This window comes from Diabrotica undecimpunctata, chromosome 10, assembly GCF_040954645.1.
Source record: "Diabrotica undecimpunctata isolate CICGRU chromosome 10, icDiaUnde3, whole genome shotgun sequence".
NCBI lineage: Eukaryota > Metazoa > Arthropoda > Insecta > Coleoptera > Chrysomelidae > Diabrotica > Diabrotica undecimpunctata.
In genome coordinates this window covers 72,383,582-72,406,063 of record NC_092812.1, presented here as the reverse complement: position 1 = coordinate 72,406,063, position 22,482 = coordinate 72,383,582, and the positions used below count along the sequence as shown (strand labels likewise).

Sequence of the window (22,482 nt, the reverse complement as noted above, 5' to 3'; positions counted from 1 at the left end):
AGCCCTTATAACGATTGTTATTTGTATGAATGCTACTGGCTCATTCGTACTTCCTTTAGTGATTTTTCCGAGAAAAAATATGAGTGAATAATTAAAAAAAGGAGCGCCATCAAGAACAATTTTTGCAGTGCATCCTTCAGGTTGGATTCAAATCAACTCCTTCACTCAATGGTTGAAGGACTTTATCGACTTTGTCCATCCTACAAAGGAGAAACCTGTGCTGTTACTCTTAGATGGCCATTATAGTCACACTCAAAATATTAAAGTGATCGATTTGCCAAGAACACACCATGTTACCATTGGGTCCATACCACCTCACTCCTCACACAAACTTCAACCTTTGGACAAAAGTTTCATGGGTCATCTCAAAACTACCCACTCAACAAGAAGCTGTTTTCTGATGCCGAATATATTGAAGAAGCAAACAAAATGCGAGATTCATCTTTCTACGAATTCATGTCAAAGCAAAAAACGGCAAAAAAAACGGCAGGTAATGAAAGCTCTACAGCGATCAGTGAAAAATGTGTTATAACGATGAATGAATCACAAGTTAATGCAGAGTTTGACCCGAATCAAGGTAATCCTGTGTTACCATCTATATCTGACAATCCTCATAGTCCAAAATCGTCTATGATAAGCCCGTTTGAAATTACTCCTATTCCAAAAATCAAAAAAAGGACCACTAATAGGTGACGGACAGCCTGCAGTTGAACAATCATCACAGTTTCTCTTTATAAATTCAAGTTGATGGAATCTAAAAAAGCTAAGGAAGCTAAAGAAGCCATGAAAACTGAACGGCAAGAACGTGATCAAAGTTTCAAAGGCAACCGCGGCATAAAAGGTTGATCGACAGCAGGGCCTTCTAGAAAAGGGAAAGAGATAGTAAAAAGATGTCTAAATTTTGAGAAACAAGAATCAGACACCGAAGATGAAATCAGTGTCTCTTCTGGAACATCTGAATTGGACAATATTCCAGGAATGTCACCATCTAAAGAGGATGACGCTTTGTGCATGTTTTGTGACAGAAAATATTCGGAAGATTGTAAAGATGAACTTTGGGTCTTGTGCATTATGTGTTCGTTGTGGGCTCATGTTGATTGTGCTGGGGCTGATAAGGATGCCTACATATGCGATTTTTGCAGATAAATTAATAATTGTGCTAAATATTTTATGTTTTATATTGGAAATTATTGCAATATACGTCTATTTAGAAAGTAGATCATGTTTTCTTTTATTTAATACTTTTTTCCAATTATTGGTACAACTTTATTAATAATTTTTAAGGGGGTCCACTTTTAGCAACTATTTTCCGAATTCACCAAAGGCTGGATTTTGGAAAATACATATTTTTTATATTAATTTTTAATTATTATTAATGAAAGTTTAGTATAAATGAATTATAACATTATGAAGTAAATGGTGTGTACTTTTATAATATTTTTTTTGCTATTTTTCATACGCATGAATCGAAAAACAAAATGGGGGTCCAGTTTTAGACATTTTCCTCTATTATTTTTCATTAGGTTGGAAATGAATTTCCATACATATCATTTGGGAATAGACTGGGATTATTTTCATGTCTTTGTTCAACAGAGACATGATACTTAAGTAGATGGTTTATCGAGAAGCGCCGTTTTTTGGTGAGGTGTTTATAATCACATTTCAGAAACACGGATTCTTTTTTAATGTCTGGTTTCCTGTCCAAATTTTTGGCATCTGCGGTATTGGATTGCTTGTTGAAGTCGCTAATAATGGTTTGATCTTCCTGAGATGTTATAAAGGCTGCTGTTTCATTCCACACTTTATAACATCAATTGAATTTAAATATTTTCAGAATTATTGTCTTTAAAGTGATAAGATTTTATACATTTTTTCGATGGAATTTAATAAACTGAGTAAAATATTGTATTTATATGGGATTAAGCCACAATTAATTGTAATAAAGGTTACATTTTACTTTATTTTTACATTTCGATTTCCAATGCGGAAATCGTTTTCAAAAAATTATTATAAATCTTCGGATTTCCGGATTGAAAATCGAAATGAAATCGAAAATCGAAACGTCAAAAACAAAGTAAAATGAAATTTTTATTACAATCAATGAGGCTTAATCCTATATATAATAAATACATATTTAATTTAACCCTGCCACAAGAAAACAGTTTCAGATCCTTTTTGCTCTTAGTCATAACCACTGCGAGCCCTTCAGTTTATTTATTCTTGTTGTCTATTTCTATTTGGATATACTTTTAATAATGCATTGTTTGTTGTTAGTATACATTGTACGTAAAAATAAATTGGACGATTTAAATAAAATAAGGACATATGTTTGATGACTGTATATCTAAAATAGATCGAGACCATTAATGAAAATATGGGTGACATATTATACTGTTGGATGTCAATATGTCAAAAAAGTTATGATTTAAATAACAAAGTAAATATTGTTTATCTTAGTGTTAAAATCTTGGAGACCTTATGTTATAGTAAGGTAATTAATTGTATTAAAATTATAATTTTAATTTATAGTATTCCTTGGTGACTTATGAACTTCATTATGACTTAATTGTTTACACTACATTCATGACCCACTATGAAAACAATCCTTATTGATTTAATTCCAGTTGCATTTAACATGAATTAGTAATATTTAATTAAAAAGACTAATTTTTTTCGTTTGTAGTAATAGATGTTTGTAGCGAATACACATGCGTTCAATAATTTTGCAATTGACGGAATTGACCAAACATTGCGACGTCGCGAAAATCGGCGCGTGGTCTCAAATTCATACAAATTTATTTGAAATTTAAATAAGAAGTAAAAGAACAAGAGTCCCTTAATGCCGCCTCTTAATGTTTTAAAGTCCGTTCTAGCACCGATTAAAAAAAACCATTGACAGAAGTCGGAAAAGTTTTTGTATGAGTGCGCCGCCTCTTCAATTATTGATTTTGGGTTGGACAAATGTCTCATAGTCCAAAGAAAATTGTGGTCTTGCTGTAAAACACGCACGTAATATGCTGTAAATATTTCTTAAACCCAATACTCTTTGTCAAAAGTTACAACCATCCATTAATAATAGTAGTTCCTATTTTAGTATGTTTTTGGTGTTTCTTGACTATTGATTCTTATTTAATGTAATAATTATAAGTGTCAGTGACTGTTAAATGTTGTTATTGGTTTGATAATTATTTTTTTGTTTTTCAAATACTCAGTTGGATTTTAATGGAATTTGTTTAGTTTATTGGGGATGTGATAAAGCCAGTTACTACTCAGAGTAAGTTAACATGTTTGTGGTGATTCATACATTTTCTACCTCACATTTGAATCAGTAACTACAGAATATGGATGAGTTTAGTATCCTTCAATAATATTTAAATATTTTGTTTTGCCCTTCAATTTGTGCTGATAAACATTTTTAGGAAATTAGAATGGGATCAATGTGATTTTTGGTAATTTATTCTATATTATTAACAATAGTTTTTAATTAAAGAATCTCCTAAGTAGTTTTTAATTAAACAATTTCTATATTTAGTATTATGATTTATATAGTTGTCTGTACAGTAACTATTATAAATAAATTGTCTTTTGATTTAGAAAGTGCTTTTAAAAGCTTTAAATCTTAATATATATAGTACCTACACTTTTCAAAATCTATAGTACTGTTCAAAATCTATTCATGGTATCTCAGTTATTTAAAACAACCTTTGCAAAATATATCACCCACAGAAAGTATAAAAATTAAACTGTATTTTGACAATTTAGTCCAATTTGGAAGTCTCAGTGTTAATAAACAGTTTTATTTTATATTTTATGTGGAAGTGCTTTCATGAAATATTTAATAATACACTTTTTTGATTTTTAATAACATAACTAAATATTTATTTTTTATACTAAGATGACTAACCCCACCTCTGACATTTTTAGAAAAACCAATGACTAAAACTTTGTGATAAAAAATATTATTTTGAATGTTCAGTTTCTGAAAAAATTTATGATATTTCATAGCATTTGTATCAAAGGGACACTCTACACCATTTAAATCCATTCTCTAATATATTATCTCATTATATCATTGTTATCTAATATTATCAACAACTTTTTGTAATACTGTGCTAAAATGCATATGCATTAGTATTATTTCATTTCTTTCATTTTAAAATTATGGATGCTCTTCTTCCATCCTATTTTTGTAGATTGGTGGAGAGATATATGTATGCATATAATATATATCTAGGTGCCAGGAATTTTGTCAGTTGCAATTATGTCTTTATTTCTTTATGTATCTTATCCCACTAGCTAAAGATTTAAACCATTTTTAACTAGCCCATAGCAGTACCTTTATTTTTGTCCCATAAACAAAGAAATCTAGAAATTTCCAGAAATTATTAAATGACTTACATAGGCAATTAGAAAATAAGCAATATAATTTAGAAGATAGGTATTTTAGTGGCAATTCCTATTTGTCTGTTGTAAAATAATCATCTGTTTACTTATTGTCTTCTAAGGAATAAAATACCTACTGCATATATACAGGAAGTTTAGTAAAAATGAGAATAATTTCATCTATATGTTAGGTAGATCACTATGCAATGAAATGGAAACTAATAAATCTACACCTTACTTTAACCAATGCTTTGAAATGTCCAATAAAACTTTTGTATCAATTTCTGAATATATTAATCCCTAAACAGAATATTAATTAATAAACTACCATCAGAGATTATTAATCTAAATTTATAATGCTAATAAACTAAAATTGTTACAAAACTAAACTATTAAGATTATAATACAAATCTTTAGTATATCCATTTACCATTTGTACTTTTCTTATTACAAGTAGTAGTTTGTCAACAGTTGGGTTAGTTATTTTACCATATTGATATCAGATAAATACCAACCAAGTAGTAGGTAGTAAAAACACAGTAATTAGATGGTAGTTGCCAATACCTCTAGCATTAGTTCTTTATCTCTATTAGTAATATGCAGAATTAGAAGAAGAAAACTAGCATCTGGAGAGAAGACTAGAGCAATAATATAATGCAACAAAAGTTAACAGTATTTTTGTTTTAAACTTTATAAAGTTTGTAAATCGTACATTTTGCAAATGATACATTTTGCAAATGAATTGTCACATTTTTATCAGATGCCCCAATATGCAGTTACTGATTCAGATGTTGTTGATGAACAGTTTTGTTCGTAGGTTTAATGGAAGATTATGGCAATTAAATTTATATGTTTGAAATATTAGAAATGAACAGTTTGACTATAGCATTAGATAAAATTGATGTATCTGAAAACACTGAACAAATTAGTAAATTATTTCCAAAGTGCAGACCAAGAAGTGATATTAACCTAAATCCAATTGTTGCCTCTGGGAGAGACCATGAATGTATTGAAAATACAACAAATACTATCATGAGTGTAGACAGTGAAAATGATAGGTAATCATCATTATGCAGGTTTATGTTGTTTCACATTTTTGTTTCCTTTTTTTTATTGCACTCATGAATTGTTTAATATTCTTGCTCTATGCTAATATTTTTTGTTGGTTGCAAGCTGTTTGTTAGTAGCATCTTACTTTTTCATGTCTGGAAATAATACTTTATTGTGTAGATAAGGAAAACAACACTTTCACTTTTAGATACGTAGACATGCTTATAACAAAATAAATAAAGAAAAATGTGACAAACTTTTCTATGTGATCTATGTGTACAACACATTCTATCTTTACAAGTACAACTCAATCTTAAGTTCTTCAATCTTCTCTGAATTTAATCTCACCTGACTTTAATATTGAATCAAAATTACTTCTTCCAAAAAAAAAACAGTTTTTTGGATAAGAAACATTTAACTCATTGTTAATTGGTTAAGTTAATAATGGATGAATTATTAAGTTAAGTAAGGTTAATAATGAATTGTACCATTGACAAATAAATTATCTAAAATAGACATAAAATTCTCCCAAAATTAAAATTTTTCTTCTAATTCTTATATCCTTATACTTTTCCAGATGCTAGATTTGGTTGTTAACAGCTCTTTTATTTAGTTCTAGGTTCCTCTAGTAGTTTATCCTGCTTTTTTCTCTATATCCTTTCATTGATCCATCTAATTTTTTCCTTGGTCTCACTCTTTGTTTCCTTGGTGTCCCTTGCATAAGTGATGACTGGTCTGGTTAATGTCTTGTATATTCAGATTTTGGCTTTGGAATTGAGTAGTAGTTCTATTTATTCTTTTTTTTATTTTTCAAGTAAAGATGGGCCATGGTTGCCCGTTGGGGTTTCTAAGCTCTAAAGTTTTACATGGTGTGGAGGCCAGCCACACACATAACTCTGTCTTGTCTTCTTTGAGGAGACCATTTCAATGTCATGTATATTTTGCTTACTTGACTGTAGTTGACCATGTTTTTCTTTCCTTTACTTGCTTTTCCCATTCTCATATTCCAAGTTCTTTTAAATCTTGGTCAATACCCTCAATCCATCTCTTTCTGGGCCTACTTCTCGGTCTCTTGCCATTTAATTTTTTTGCTAAGTACTGGTTTTGTATTTATCTTGTCACCCATCCCTTCTATGTGTCATAACCAACTCAGTCATTTACTTCATATTTTTTTTGTGATAGTCAGTCTATTAAATATTCTACTTATTTTATGGTTCATTCTTATACTCCCTTCCCTATTCTCCTGTATAGTACGTATATTTTCCTTAAAATGTTTCTCTCCCGTCTAGCAAATCCTCTTGTTCACTAGTCAAAGTCCATGTTTCTGATGCATACATTACTACGGGTCTCATAACTATTGTGTATATTTTTATTTTTGAGTTAATAGATACTAATTTTGATGTTAGAATATTCTGTAGGCTATAGAAGCATTTGTTTCCAAGTGAAATTCTCGCTGTTACCTCATCACTGTTTTTATTTCCTTCTGTAACTATTGATCCTAAATATTTGAAATGATATATGAGTGCTTTTCATTTGTAGTTTATCCAAGTTGTTTTCATGTACTTTGTCTTTGAGATATTAACTTCTAGATCCATAGTATGTGCAGCTTCTTAAAAATATGTATAAATCTTTTCTAGGTCTTTTCATGTCCAGCTACTTATGTCTATATCATGTGTGTAAACTATGACCTGGTTGATCTTTGTAAATATTGTGCCTTCTCTATCTACAGGAGTTTTCCTGATAACATGTTCCAACGTAAGGTTAAAAAGTTAGACACATCTCCTTGTGTTAGATGTTTCGTTAATATTTAATTCATGGGACCGTTGATTTTGGTTTCTTACTTTTGCTTTGACGTTGCTAGGCGTAGTTTTACTAATCTGATTAGTATTTTGGCATATTTAACTTTTGCATTGCGCTATATAATTCCTTTCTAATTATTGAGTCATACGCTTGTTTGACATATACGAAAAGATAATGTAGTTCAGTATTCCATTCGTAGAATTTTTCCACTGTTTACCTTACTGTAAATATTTGGTCTATAGTTGGCCTGTCTTTTCTGAATCCTCCTTGATAATCCCCTGTTGTTTGTTCCATTATATTGTTTAGCCTTCCTTCCAATATTTTGCTAAATATTTTGTATCCAATGTTTAATAGTGATATTCCCCAGTGATTATTGCAGTCTAACTTCTTTTGTATAGGACATATCCTATTCCATATATCTAGTATTAACTTTGATATTTCACCCTGTATTCTATGTCCTCCATATTTTAATATTTCTACAATTATTGTATCGCATCCTGGGGCCTTTTTATTTTTTATTGTTTTTATTACATCTTTTATTTCTTCTTCTGTTGGTGCATATAGGTCTGCATCAGCCTCTCCAACTGATCTTACCTCTTCTATTTCATAATGTTGATTTTCTTTATTCAACAGTTCTTCGAAATATTCTCTCATAATTTTGCTATTTGCTCATCCTTTTTGTTTTTGCATAATTTTGTTCTTGGTTGGGAACCTTTTTTCTCAAAATTTATTTCTTTATGGAATTGTTTTATATAATTTTTCTGTTCATATCCTTCGAGCCTTTCAACATTTTCTTTATTTTGTTTCTTCTCTCTAAATCTTAGATGTTTTTTTAATTGTCTTCTACTTGCAATATATTCCTCTTTGGTTTCTTCCGTACTGTTGATTGGCATTTTAAGCCTAGCTTGATTTTTTTGTTCCATTAGCCTCCAACAGTCTTTGTCATACCATCTTTTTTGCCTAGGTTCTTTGCTTTTCCACTCTACTTCTTTTGAAGCTGTTATAACTGCTTCTTTTAAAACCATCCACTTATCTTTTATATTTCTGATCTGATTTTCATTTACTTTTTTACATTGTTCAATTATGTTTTCTATTTTCGTTTCATATCTTGCTCTTTTTCATGATTAGAGGCCAATATATCTGAAGCATATTTGATCATTTTGTCACCTTTCTCTGTTTCCTTGGCGTTAATTTTTTGTTTTATTTAATTAGCAGAAGGTGGTGATCGGAATTGCTATTTGCCCCTCTGTGACTTCTCACATCTGAAATGTCTGAAACATGTCTGAAGCTTCTATTAAGACCTGGTCGATCTGATTTCTCGTTTTCGTATCTGGAGAAACCCATTTTTCTTTGTGCACATTTTGTACTGCTTATCACCATTTTTTTCTGCTGCGAAATCTATAATTATTTGCCCGTTGTCGTTACTTATTTCATGCAGACTATGTATACCTATTGTTCCCTGATATAATTCCTCTCTTCCTAATTTTGCGTTTAAATCTCGTAAAATTATTTTAACGCTATAATTTTTTAATTTATATCAAAGGACGTTCCTTTCATTTTCAGAATAGCTATTTTTTCGTTAATGTTGGTAAAACTTTTTACCACACGCTTGTATCTTTCACTTATTATGAAACCCATCCTCCCTTGTCCACCTCGTGAATTGCCGTGATATATTAGGTATTTACCATATTCCCAGATGCCTTCGTTCTTCCATCTCATTTCCTGAACGCTGCAATATCTATTCTTATTTTTCTTCTTGTTGTTGTACTTATTCATATTTTTGTTTGTTTTATTCTGTTTACTAGTCTCTGCACTGCAGTACATTCACTCTTTTTGTCAACAGTGTGGTTCCTTTCTGTTTCAGCGTTATTTATTGTACTTTGCTTTCTAGCGTTAATTTTACTAAATCTTGGAAAATTTTCCAATGTGCCTTCAGCGGTCGACTGATGATGACAGTCGTGTTGAATACTCCTAGCTGTGTTATTGCCCTGATTTTTCCTAACATTACAAGTATGAGGAATTATGTATTGATTTATTATTGCCGTTTGATCGTTTTTCTGACCTTCCTTTATAACTCTATTATCTTTTCCTTTATACTTAAGATTAAAGTCAACATTAATATTAAAATCAAAATCAAAATTATCAACAGTTCTCATAAAAAAAATCACCGTTATTTCTCTTAACATAACTATAACTATTTTCATCCTCAATGCCGACGCATTTGTATTTGTTACTGTTACTATTAAGTATGCTACCGGCGTCCGCACCGACAGTACTTTATTCTGTATTCGTTTTTCAGTAATGTCTTCTTCAATTGCTGTTTTCATTTTAGTTTGTTTTTTTTTACTTATGCACAATTTACTTACTATCTGGAGTTAAAACTTTCCCTTTGCTCCTTTTTTGTAGATTATGTTGTAAGTTTATGGAAGTCATACCCATTTGTAGTTTCTTAATTGACCAAACAAGTTAGTAAACAAGTAAATAAAAATATAGAGTTTAACAGTTGACATGTATAGTATGAGATATTACAAAAAGACTCTCATCTAGAGATTCATCAGTTTGTAGTGGAAATATTTTTAAATAAAATCTAAATTCCAAACTCATTATTTGGCTCATAACTTAAAAACTTATCTATTTAGAGCTTTGACGTCAACAGACAACTTTTTTAGAAAAAAAGATACACAAAATGAGATATGCTAAGTTAAAGTCTGATGATAAACAAAAAATATATTGCAAAATGAACAACAAAATCGCTGTTTTTGAATATTGTTAATACCTTTTTAAACATTACTTCCTTTATTTTATATCTTTTGTCCAAAAAAGTTTTAACTTGAGCTTGTATTAGAGCGCAATTTAATATTTGATGCTCTGCATCCTCAATTTCTCCACAATGGCAATATGGATCTGCTTTTAATCGTATTTTAAATATATATTTGGGAACCGGTACATGGTTAAATCTCAATCGACAGATTAGTCTTATTACATTTTTGGAAAGAAGTCCCTATACAAACCATGGTTTTTTGGGAATCGTATCTTGAATTTCTTTGTAATGTTTGCCCTTTTTATTGTTTATATTATCTTCTTCCCATCTTGCTTTCCCAACGTTCCTAAGAACTGTCTTCATTTCATCTGTTGTACATTTTTATTTTGTTTCTTCACCTTCATGTATGGCTCTTTTAGCTAAGACATCAAGTGTTTCATTGTCCCGCATTCCACAATGACTTTTAACCCATATTAGATGTATTGTTTTGAATTTTTTATTTAATTCTTCAACTTTTTGTATGATTTCTAAGATGATTTATTTTAGATGTATATTGAAGTTGCTTATTTTTTAGCAAAGCACTTTTACTGTCAGAGAAAATATGAATGTTTTTGTTTGGAAGATGTTGGCAGTATTTTAGGGCTTCTATGTAATATGCATATTAGCCCAGCTGAGTATATGCTACTATGTGGGTTTATACTTTAAACATCTTACTATCGTTTGTTTGTGAATCGTATATGGGACATGCTGTTTGTTAATTTAGTACTTTTGGAAGCGTCGGTGTAGATCTGACAAACATTCGGTGTCATTTTTTTTATATCAGCTCTAAACATTACATTATAAAAATATAATTTAAATTGATTGGAGTTGTATGTAAAATTTCTTTATATTCCTCCAATTTCCTATAGCATTTAGCAATACATGGAATTTTTTTTTCCAATAACTTTGTATTAAATCATTTATCGAGGGACATTGAATTTTATTAAATATTTCTGATTCTTTATGTAATAAATTCACTAGAATTGACTACACAGTTTATTTTTTCTTAATCTTAATGGTATCTCTTCACATTCCACATGTAGATTGTTTATTGGAGTAGATTTTAAAACACCTATGCAAAGTATTAAACATTTATTGACAATATTTTCAATTTTTTGTAGATGACAGTTAGCTGCATTGGCATAAAAAATAGATCCGTAGTCTATTATTGATCTAATATAGGATCTATACATCAGTAAGGAAATATTAGGATCTGTTCCCCATTTAGAATGTGAAATTGTTCTTAACACGTTCACTCCCCTTTCTGCTTTTTTACCTATGTTTTCTATATGTTACTTCCATAAGAGAAATCAAAACAAAATCACCTCAAGATGTTATAGTTTTTTTAACCTGAAATTTGATACCATCTACTTCTATTTCCTTTGGTATGTATGTCTTTTCTACGTCTGGTGAATATACATACTTGTGTTTTTGTATTTGAAAGTGTGATGCTATTTTTAAAGACCCAATTGCTAATTGCAGTTTAGCTCTCTTTTACCTTTTCTATACCTTTATTTATTTCGGTTTGGTCACTATAAATTACCAGTTCACTTCTATTTTCTCGAAAAATATTATACCCTGTGAAATTAACATTTATGTTTGGTTTAAGCCAAGGTTCTGACAGAAGCATACATATACACTTTTGTCACAAATATATTTCTATAAAGAACCTGAATTTGATAAAACTTCATTCCATTTGATAAAATTCCATTGTAAGAAATTTATATTAGTCATTTCTAATTAGAATTTTCTCTATACTATTCATTAAAACTAACAATCTATTTATATCTAAAGATTGATTTAGTTTATTTACAGTAGTTGTAAAACATTCCAAAATATTATCACACATTTTTGTTATTTATTTGCAAATTAGTTGTAATATTATGATACTGCGAAACATTATGAAAATTACTATACAGATAACGACATTGTTTTGTTAACCATAGGAATTAAGATTTATTGCAATCCCATCTCTAGAGTATATTTATTATAATGCTCTAAAACTAATTTTTTGGTTATTTTTTAGCCTTAATAGCAATACCTACAAATAAATAAGTAATATGCCTTATTGTCACTGAAAATTGTACAAATTTTATGGACAAACCTTATAACAATAAGACAAGAAAGAAGAAAAAAAATCAGAATAAGAATCGTTTGTACTTTTAAATAAAAAAAAAAAACTCCACAAGGAAACTAAGTTCCTGTAGTTGGCTGTATACCATATAATAAAAAATTTTCCAATAAAATCCTTTATAAAAAGGTATATAAAAAACCCAGTCGGGCTATGTTAAAAAGACAAAACGTTTTCGGAATAAGTATTCCATCATCAGTGTCAATATATTACATGAATGTAGCCACTAAATATGAGGGTAAAAACCCTTTAAAAATTAATATATGAAGTTTAGTTTACATTATGTCGTGTTTACAAATAGGATGGTAAAGTTACCGTTGGATTGGTAACATGGCGACGTATGACTCTACATTAAGTTGCAAGTCCTGAGACGGTATGTCTACGAGGACTTTATTAGAGAGTTGCTTTAATAAAGTCCTCGTAGACATACCGTCTCAGGCCTTGCAACTTAATGTAGAGTCATATGTCGCCATGTAACCAATCCAACGGTAACTTTACCATCCTATTTGTAAACACGACATAATGTAAACTAAACTTGATATATTAATTTTTAAAGGGTTTTTACCCTCATATTTAGTGGCTACATTCATGTAATATATTGACACTGATGATGGAATACTTATTCCGAAAACGTTTTGTCTTTTTAACAGCCCGACTGGGTTTTTTATATACCTTTTTATAAAGGATTTTATTGGAAAAAAAAACAATAAAATTCTTCCAAACTTAAACATAAAAAATACTACCTAATTAAGAACCTACAAACTTCGTAAAATGTACCTAACAAAAAATAAAAATTAGGAAAGCAGATTAATGAATTAAGGGCTCAAATATTCCACCTCCTTGTGCTAAACAGTAACCAAATCTCTCATACAGATTTCTCCTCATATTTTGGAGTAGGGCTGGTGTAATGCTTGCAGAGAAATGAAGTATTTTTGCCATTGATTCGACTAGGTTTGTGGCCCTTTCAAACTGATGCCTATAAATGTTTTCTTTGAGAAAATCCCAAAAAAAAGAAATCGTTAGGCGCTAAGTCACAGGATCTAGCGGGCCATTTAATTGTACTACGTGTACTTATCAGTCGATCAGAAAACGTTTGATTGAGGAAGTCAATAGTTGCTTTAGAGTTGTGAGCCGAACAGCCATCCTGTTGGAAATAAACCTCCTGAAAATTAACGGGAAGGCCTCGAACTGCCAGGAATTATCTCATTCTGTAAAAGTTGTAAATATTTTGGCCCGTTTAGATTTCCATCGATAAAAAATGGACCGACAATATGGTCGCCTAACATCCCAGTCCAAACATTTAACTTTTGCGGATGCTGCGTTCGCACTGCAACACTGAGGTGCTTATTTTTCCGAGAATAATAACTTGCAACGGATGGATTGTGTTTTTTATGTAATTAAAATGAAGATTCGTCAGAAAATAAAATATTTTTTAAAAAGTGTACATTTTCATTCTGTTTATCTAACATAATTTCACAAAACTCCATCCGCCTAAAGTTATCTTTTTGCAATTTGTATACTATTGCAGGGTTCACTAGCTTCCACAAAAGCACAAATATCAATATCCCTGTTTTGACGGTCTTCATCGACAGGTCTAACACGTGGTTCATTACCTTCATGACACTTTTTACAACTGTTTACACATCCCGAAGTTTGAAAATGTTTAATGGTATTTTTAACTGTTGTAACACTTGGTGGGGGTCTATTTTCGAAGGCAACAATAAATATATCGTAAGCTGACGTGCCGATTGAAAGTTACCTTTTCAATGCTTTTTTCAATACCAAATTCTTTTGGCAATCAAACGATAAAAGTAAACAATTGTAAGGTTTATCTTTAAGTTTTTCAAAAAAACACTTGGTCTTTCTTTTATGTATAAGCTTTTTGGTCAACTTGGAAGGTAAACCTGGCAGCTATTGCCACTCGTTTAATGAGATTCCACAGGATTCAGCCGCTTTATGAAAGTATCAAAGTAAATGTGAGATTTTCTAAAACTGCCCTAGTTTCAATCGGCACGTCAGCTCCGCGACTTTTAACGCGCTGAAAAACTCCTGCCACTCTATGCTTCGTAATTTGCAAAACAGTTAAAAAGTCCGTTGGCAAACAGATGTAGTATAAATTTGATACTTAAAAGTCATTGCCCTGGTCCGACTTCCCACTCTTTTGTTGGGGCCTTATCCTCTGAAGAGGAATAGCACACATATACTTCAACAGAAATGCATCTTGCTTCTGTTTTTCTGGCACTGCATAGAAAGAGGCGTGAAACTTCTTGATAGAATCCTCAGGAATTGTAATATAGGCGGCGTGTTTATAGCTTGGATGTCCCAGTGCAGATTTGCTTGAGTACCTATAACAAAAAAAATTTACAATTTGCTAAATCAATGGCCAATAAGAAAACTTGGCCTCAAAACACAATTTCAGCGTTACATCATTCAAAGAATCCTACAAAACTAGCTAGCTGCAGGTACGTGTGAACAGTTAAAAACTACAAAATACGTAAGGTCTCGTTTTGTCCGGTGGATACGTTCTACAGAAGAGCGCGTATAAAAAAATCGCATTAAAAAGTCTTCACTTGCATTGAAAAAGTAGTGAATTTTATAAAATCACTTGAAACCAAAACGTTTGTCCACCAAAATTGGTTGTCTTTGATGTTCTTCTTTCTCCATTGGACCAAATAAATTTTAAAAAGAAATTAAAAAAAGAGACTTACGATATTGAAATGACCTCTCTTTCTATTGAAAACCTCTTCTAATGAAAAATAAAACGTTATGACACTCACCGTAAATTTCAATCCAGAACTCAAAATGTGCTGCTTATTATACTGCAAATTGAAGTAAGCTAAATTTAAACTCACCACTTATAAAAATGAACGAAGCACCGCTAAGAGAAAATTTAATTTCAAAATAATTACAAGTCATACCTTTCAATGCAAAACTCAGAATGATGTAATAGAGACATCATGTAATAAAAGAAATCCCCGAATTGCAAACGCTCACTTTACTGATATCTGGATGTGAATAGTTAATATTAATTCATCATTCAATCTTCGCTTATCCACTGCTGGACATAGATCTCCCTCATAATTTTCCATCTATTTCGATCTTGTGCCTCTTGCATCCAATTCCTATGACAACGTTTTAGATCGTCAGTCCAACGTGTTGGTGGACGACCTCTGCTTCGGTAGGCATCATCTCTTGGTCTCCATTCCAGTATCCGCTTTGTCCATCTATTATCTGTCATTCGAGCCACGTGACCTGCCCAGTTCCATTTCAGTGTTGCTACTCTCTCTACTGCATCAGCCACTCCTGTTCTTTGTCGTAGCTGGCGATTTGGGATCTTGTCTCGTAGTGAAACGCCCAACATAGCACGCTCCATCGCCCTTTGACACACACGGATCTTTTGAACTGTTCTCCTTGTCATGGTCAACGTTTCGGCACCGTAAGTTAACACTGGCAAAACACACTGATTAAACGTTTTTCTTTTAAGGCATATTGGTATATCAGACGATTTGAAAATATGGTTCAGCTTGCCGAAGGCTGCCCAAGTCAGTCTTATACGACGGAGAAGCTCAACGGTTTGGTTATCTTTTCCTATGCGAATCTCATGACCTAGGTATTTATAGGCCATTACCTGGTCTATGGATCTTGTTCCTACGCATATATCTTCGCTGACTACAAGATTTGTCATCATCTGGGTTTTAGATATAAATATCTAAATCATATATTAATTACAAGTTGTTAATAATAGATATTGGATGAAATACAAACCGCATAACTTCAAAATCGCATTAAAATAATCCGCACAAAAAGATACCTACGTACTCATATAATATAAGCTATTCATGCCTCATGGTTTTCTGCGCCACAAAGTTTATTGTTACAGAAGGAAGTATACTTACCTCAAACGTTTTTTTACATTTTTCTTCCAATTTTCTGGGACTCTCGCCCTTTTACGGGCCCTTTCAGGCATAATTTCATAGATTACTCCATCCATGATCCACGTACAATGTACAATTAATAAACAAACAATAATAAATAACACAAACAAAATAAAAAATACACACTACAAAAACTGTTGATAGTTAGATTGGAGCTGACAACATGCAGTAGGGAGCAGAAAGCGGAAACGGAAGACGGAAATATGGATCGCGTGACCGAGAGTCGAGTGCTGATTGGCCAGAGGCGCGGATGTGGCAATGAGTCGTCTTTGACTCTGAGCGCGTATGTAAAGAGTCGTTTTTGAGCCGAGTTTATAACGCAATTTTTTCATAAATGAATAGGGCTTTCTATGAAGAATACAAATTCACTAAAATACAAATCGGTCGAGGTAGTCTTAAGTCGTCTTTGTAACTATGCTACTCATTTTTTAATGGCCAAATTTTCTGACATTATTAGTTTATTTGCACTTGCTCCAGAATTAAATTCTACTTTGACTTTATTTCTACCTATAACTATTATTTGATTAATATTATTTTGCATTTCCGGAACCGAATTAATTATTATTCTTGCTGTTTCAACACGATGCAATTTACTTATATAAAAGAGGAAATACACCATTCAATTCGGATGAACAATGTGGATGATTTAATTACATTGTTCAATAAAATTGAAAAGCATACATATAGACGCTTCAATTATTATTTTGATTTCAAAATGTCGGCAAATGAAATCGTACGGAACGGTGTTCTAATTATTTGCGAACGTTTACTTGAAGTGTGTAAAAAAGATCTGAAAAATAAGCAGAAAAGACTATAAAAAGACGTGGCTTTGTTGAACTAGACCATGGGTGATGCGGCGAAATGAAAAGGGTTAATGCTGGAAATGGCAACGGAAGATCCAAAAGCTTATAGGAATCATCTACATATGTCCGAAAATCTATTTGAATAACTCTATCAGAAAGTTAAATTAGAAAATCGCACGAACCTCACACAAGCCAAAATGAAATAATGGTTGAATTTGAATCGAACACAACCGACAAGCTTGTATAGACGCGTCAATTGGATGAATCATCCCAGTTGTACAATGAAGTTGAACAAAAGTAGAAACTGTCCCAACTTATTTCAATGTTCAATTTTGCTGAACACTTTTATTGAATCGCAAAATACATGGCTCATTTTGGTTGAATCATCCACATTGTTCAACCAAATTGAATGATGTATTTCCTCCTTAACCCGTAACCGACGTCGTGGAGTCCCTCGGACTCCGCAGTTTAAACAACGCTTCATATTTTCCCCACTATTGATCCAAACGAGTGGTGTCGTACAGTACCTTCAGGTAGTAGGGAGATCTCCGTTATGCTTATGCGAAATCGCGATCAGTTGCGTAGAAGTTATCGAATAGAACACATTAGAGTCCGAGGGACTCTACGACGTAGTTTGTGATAGTTTTTATTTCAATGGCGATTTCTAAAAGTAAAAAAAGTGTGCATCCAGACGATGCTAATTTTGAAGAAATTGTTGGGCGATGGTACGAAGAGGCCGATAGTGATTTTTTCCGACCAAGATGGTGACGACACGCCAAACAGTAAACACGAAGAACCAATTTTGAATGACCATAGTTCTGAGACCGAATTTTATGCTAGCGATACTAACGATGGTCAATCGGACAAAATTCAAGAGTCTGATGAAGATTCAATGAATGAAGTGGATCCAAGCAGACGATACTTTTATGGAAAAAATAGGTACAAATGGGCATCAGTTAAACCTACTCGCAATGTTAGAACACCTGCTTATAATTTATTGAGATTGCCTACTATCAAAGGATCTTTCACATAGATGGAACCAGTGGTGGCGTGGCTTAAAATTTTTTCTAGAGATGTTGTTGACATTATTGTATATTACACAAATGTCAAACTGAGGGAATATCGCGACAAGGACGGAAATCACAACCGCACAGAATTTAGAGATACCAATAATAGAGAGATCAATGGATTTTTGGGCCTTCTGTTATTGACATCAGTCTTCAAGTCTAACCATAAAGAGATCAACGCACTGTTTGCTACTGATGGTACGGAGAGAGAAAGATTTAGAATGGCATTCTCAGCACCTAGATTTGCTGTACTGCTAATATGCCTACGATTTGATACACGAGAAGAAAGAGCGAATCGAGCTAAAACTGATCCAGCTGCCGCAATTTTCCACATTTTAAAGATATTCAACCAAAATTCTCAAAATTCTTATGTCCTAGGTGCTAACGTAGGTTTAAAATGTATATACCTAGTAAACCCGAAAAGTATGGAATAAAGATTCAATGTTTAGCAAATGCTCGCACCCACTATGTATACAACACATATATATTCTGGAAAAGAATCTGATGCATTAGAGGATTTGACTACAGAAAAAAACTCTATATTCCCTCCCAAGCAGTGGTTCGCCTTTGCAAGCCGATCTTTGGCAGTAATAGAAATGTTACAGGCGACAACTGGTACACATCAGTGGAACTTGTAGATGTTTTATTAAATAATAATTTAACATATGTTGGCACTATGAAAAGGAATAAGAGAGAATTTCTTAAAGAGTTCCTACCATCTAGATCAAGATCTGTAAACTCAACTTTACACGGATTTACAAAAACTAAAACTATAATCTATCGAGTGCCAAAGAAAAATAATATCCTCGCTTCATCACACGAAAGAAGATGATATCGAAACTGGGTTACCGGAAATAAATGCCTTTTATAACAATACAAAAGCAGGCGTAGATTCAGTAGACGAAAAATGCACAAAATACTCGTGCAGTCGAAGAACCAGGCGCTGGCCGATGACCATATTTTTTAGAATAATCAATATGAGTGCAATAAATGCATATATTATTCACCAGGCTTGTGCCAACAGAACAAAATATACAAGATCAGAGTTTCTGAAGATTTTGGCACAGCAATTATATTAACCACTTCTTCGAGAACAAGAAATTAACCAACGTCTTCCAAGAAAACTAAGACTCAGCATTCAAAAGGTGCTGAGAATAAATCCAACCGAAAATCACGATCATACAGATACCTTACCCAGGAACGCTAGGAAGTACTGCTATTTATGGAACCCAAAACTGAAAAGGAAGACAAGTTTTCTGTGTATACTGTGTAAACAACCTTCTGTTTGCAATGTAGCAAAAAAATGTGTAGTGAATGTGTAAATAAGCGTGAAGAAATGTGATCAACTGGCCAAGTTTCAGGACTTGCACAATTTTTTTTAGAATAACTTTTTGTATGAAAAATATTATTTTAGTATTCAATATAGTTTTAAAAACGTGTTTTTGAAAAAAAAAATGTTTATATAAAATAATTTGTTTTTTTTATCGACGCAAACGCTGATAGCAGAATTTTCGGTTCATTCAATTTTTATTTTCCTATAAGTTGGTATTATTTTGTATTGTTCAACTTTTTATAATAAATATATTATGCTTTCTTTAAATGTCTTTTTAACTTTTAATAACTCTAACATAACATTCAGAACACAAATTGTCAGTTCGACAATATGGAGTCCCAGGGACTCTACCACGTCGTTTGTGTAAAATTAATTCACCACGTTGTTGGTAGGGTTAACCTTCTTTATGTTCGATAGCCCTCCGCATAGAATTAAAAAGCAAACTACTATTCAGGATTATTGGTTGCAGAAACTTACGCCAACGACCAATAGATATAGCCCTTTAGCTACTGATGATATACAAGAAGAAAATAAAAATGCCGAATCCAAAAAACCTCCACCAATATTCATTCAGAATGTCGAATATATAAAACCGCTACGCGAACTGCTTGATGAAAAAATACCAAATCTATATACCATTAAATGTCTTAGGGATAACCAAATTAAACTCCAAGTAGATTCACTTGAAAACTATTCGTATATTATTAAAAGTTTAACAGCAAAAAAACGCAGTTTCACACATATCAGATAAAACAGGACCGTGGATTTCGAGTGGTTATCCGCAATATTCACCCCTCAACAGAAATTAATGATATTAAAAGGGCACTCGAAGAACTAGGACATTCAGTCAAAAATATCTCCAACATAAAACGAAAAGAGGATAAAAAGGAACTACCACTTTTCCACGTAGAATTGGTTGCTAATGCAAACAATAAAGTCAATAAACTACTTAAACTCAATAGTTGAAGTTGAACCACCACATCCCAAAATAGAAATTCCGCAATGCCACAGGTGTCAACATTTCGGACACACTCACAAATATTGCAACAGAATGCCTCGATGCGTAAAATGTACAGCCAATCACTTGTCATTCGAATGTCCAAACCCAACACGAATTAAAGATGTGAAGTGTACAAATTGCCAAGAGAATCATCCTGCCAACTACAGAGGCTGTTTGGTCTACACAGAGCTCCAAAGAAAACAATTTCCAAAGTTGAGGGAGAAAATACAATCTCATTGCCCGCCAAGTTCCTCAAATACTCGTCGCCCATCTGTTACATATGCAAACGCTGTGGAGGGACCAAATCATACTACCGCATCTGTCTCAAATACTACACAGGAAAAACTGAATACAACAGAAACAAGTAACAGTCTAGAACTAATGGTCCAAAAACTTATGGAGAGAATGGATAAAATGTTTGACTTTCTCATAACGATGTTATCAAAACTTAATGTTCAACCCTAAAATTGAAATTGGATATTGGAACGCAAACGGCCTCACAAACCATAGTAAGGAGATTAAGGCATTTATAAAATTAAATAATCTTGATATCATGATGGTCTCTGAAGCTCATATGACAAACAAGAGCCATTTTAGTATGCCAGATTTTTGCACCTATGTCACACCACACCCTATGGGAAAAGGTCTTGGTGGAACTGCGTTAATCATTAGAAGTAACATAAAACATCACGAAATAAATAAAGTGTGTGAAATCAACATTCAGGCAACCTCTATATCTTAGAAACCAGCTCATTTTTCAAAAAATGTTATAAAAAAATTAAATTTCGCAAAAAATATTCAATCGATCTAGCCCATCTTTTGTACACAATTCAAACACGATAAGACCCTCAAGTTCATGTACATTTAAGCAAAGTTTAATAAATAATAACAAAGTTATTAACAATATTCAAAAACTGCAAGTTTGTTGTTCATTTTCAATAACTTTTTTGTTTATTATCCAATTTTAATTTAACATATCTCATTTTGTGTATCTTTTTTTTCTGAAAAAGTTGTTTGTTGATGTCAAATCTTTAAATAAACAAGTTTTTAAGTTATGAACAAAATGATGAGTTTGGCGTTTTGATTGTTTATTTAAAAATATTTCCATTAAAAAATTGATGAATCTCTAGATGAGAGTCTTTTTGTAATATCTCATACTACACATTTAAACTGTCAAACTCTTCTATACAGTTGTGTCGAGTAAAAAACTAACTTAATTGACCTATAAAAATCTTTCCTTTAAATTTAAGTTCCGTAACCTTGTCATAAAAAGGACTGGACTAATCCATTTTTAAATTTCTATTAGCTGTAATAATTAATACAATACCTTTAAAAATTAAATCAAATGTTCAAAGTGCATGCAGTGGACTTCCTGGCAATAACCAAGACAGTTCCTTAATTACTCTAACACTCCAGTTAATGTTTCTGAGCGAATCAGTCTTATCTCATTGAGAATTCTTTCTTTCAAATGTTCGACATTGTTTGGCATATTGAAGTATACTTTAGATTTAAGATAACCCCAAAAGTAAACATCAAGGATGTTAGATCAAGAAGTGGCCACTCTATAAATCCTCTCCTACCTATCCATCTGTTGGGGAAAATATTATCTAAATAATCACGCACTTCCCGCGCATAATGTGGTGGTGCGCCGTCTTTTTGAAACCATATTAAATTACTAAGCACTTCTGGATTTTGGTTATCTGGATATAACGCGGCAATAGCTGGAATAATGTCATTTTGTGGCATATCTAAATATTTTTGGGCTGTAAAAGTTGCTTCAATAAAAAATGGACCCACAATGTTGTTGCCAACAATCCCTGACCAAACATTAACCTTTTCAAGATACTGAGAATGGACCTCCGTCATTCAATGAGGGTTGGTATCTCACCAGTACCTACAATTTTGCCTGTTAATAGTTCCATTTGAATAAAATTATGCTTCATCTGAAAAAACTACATGATCTGCAAATTGTGGGTCATTATTACATCGCCCCATTATCACGTCGCTAAATTCAAAGCTTCAATCAAAATCATCCCTACTGATCTCCCGATGTAGAGTAACTTTATACGATGGAAACTTGTTTTTCAAATATTTTAACTGTAGATTTACTCAGTGAATTTTCCGTTGCGATTTGTCTTCTGGATATGCGTGGATTTTTAGCACAGTTAGTAAAAAATTCA

General features: G+C 32.2%; 1 protein-coding gene across 2 annotated transcripts in view; it reads left to right on the top strand.

Moving 5' to 3' along the window:
* The first annotated feature begins 2,856 nt into the window (after positions 1 to 2,856).
* LOC140452420 (uncharacterized) overlaps positions 2,857 to 22,482 on the top strand; it is a 164,057-nt gene continuing 144,431 nt past the window's right edge. Inside the window, exons 1-2 of one of the 2 annotated variants that reach the window (XM_072546671.1) lie at positions 2,857 to 3,274; positions 5,201 to 5,441. In XM_072546671.1, coding sequence (XP_072402772.1) covers positions 5,233 to 5,441 — 209 coding nt within the window. In that variant the 5' untranslated portion in view covers positions 2,857 to 3,274; positions 5,201 to 5,232. The remainder of the gene's footprint in view (positions 3,275 to 5,200; positions 5,442 to 22,482) is intronic. The other variant, XM_072546672.1, reaches the window with a different exon arrangement.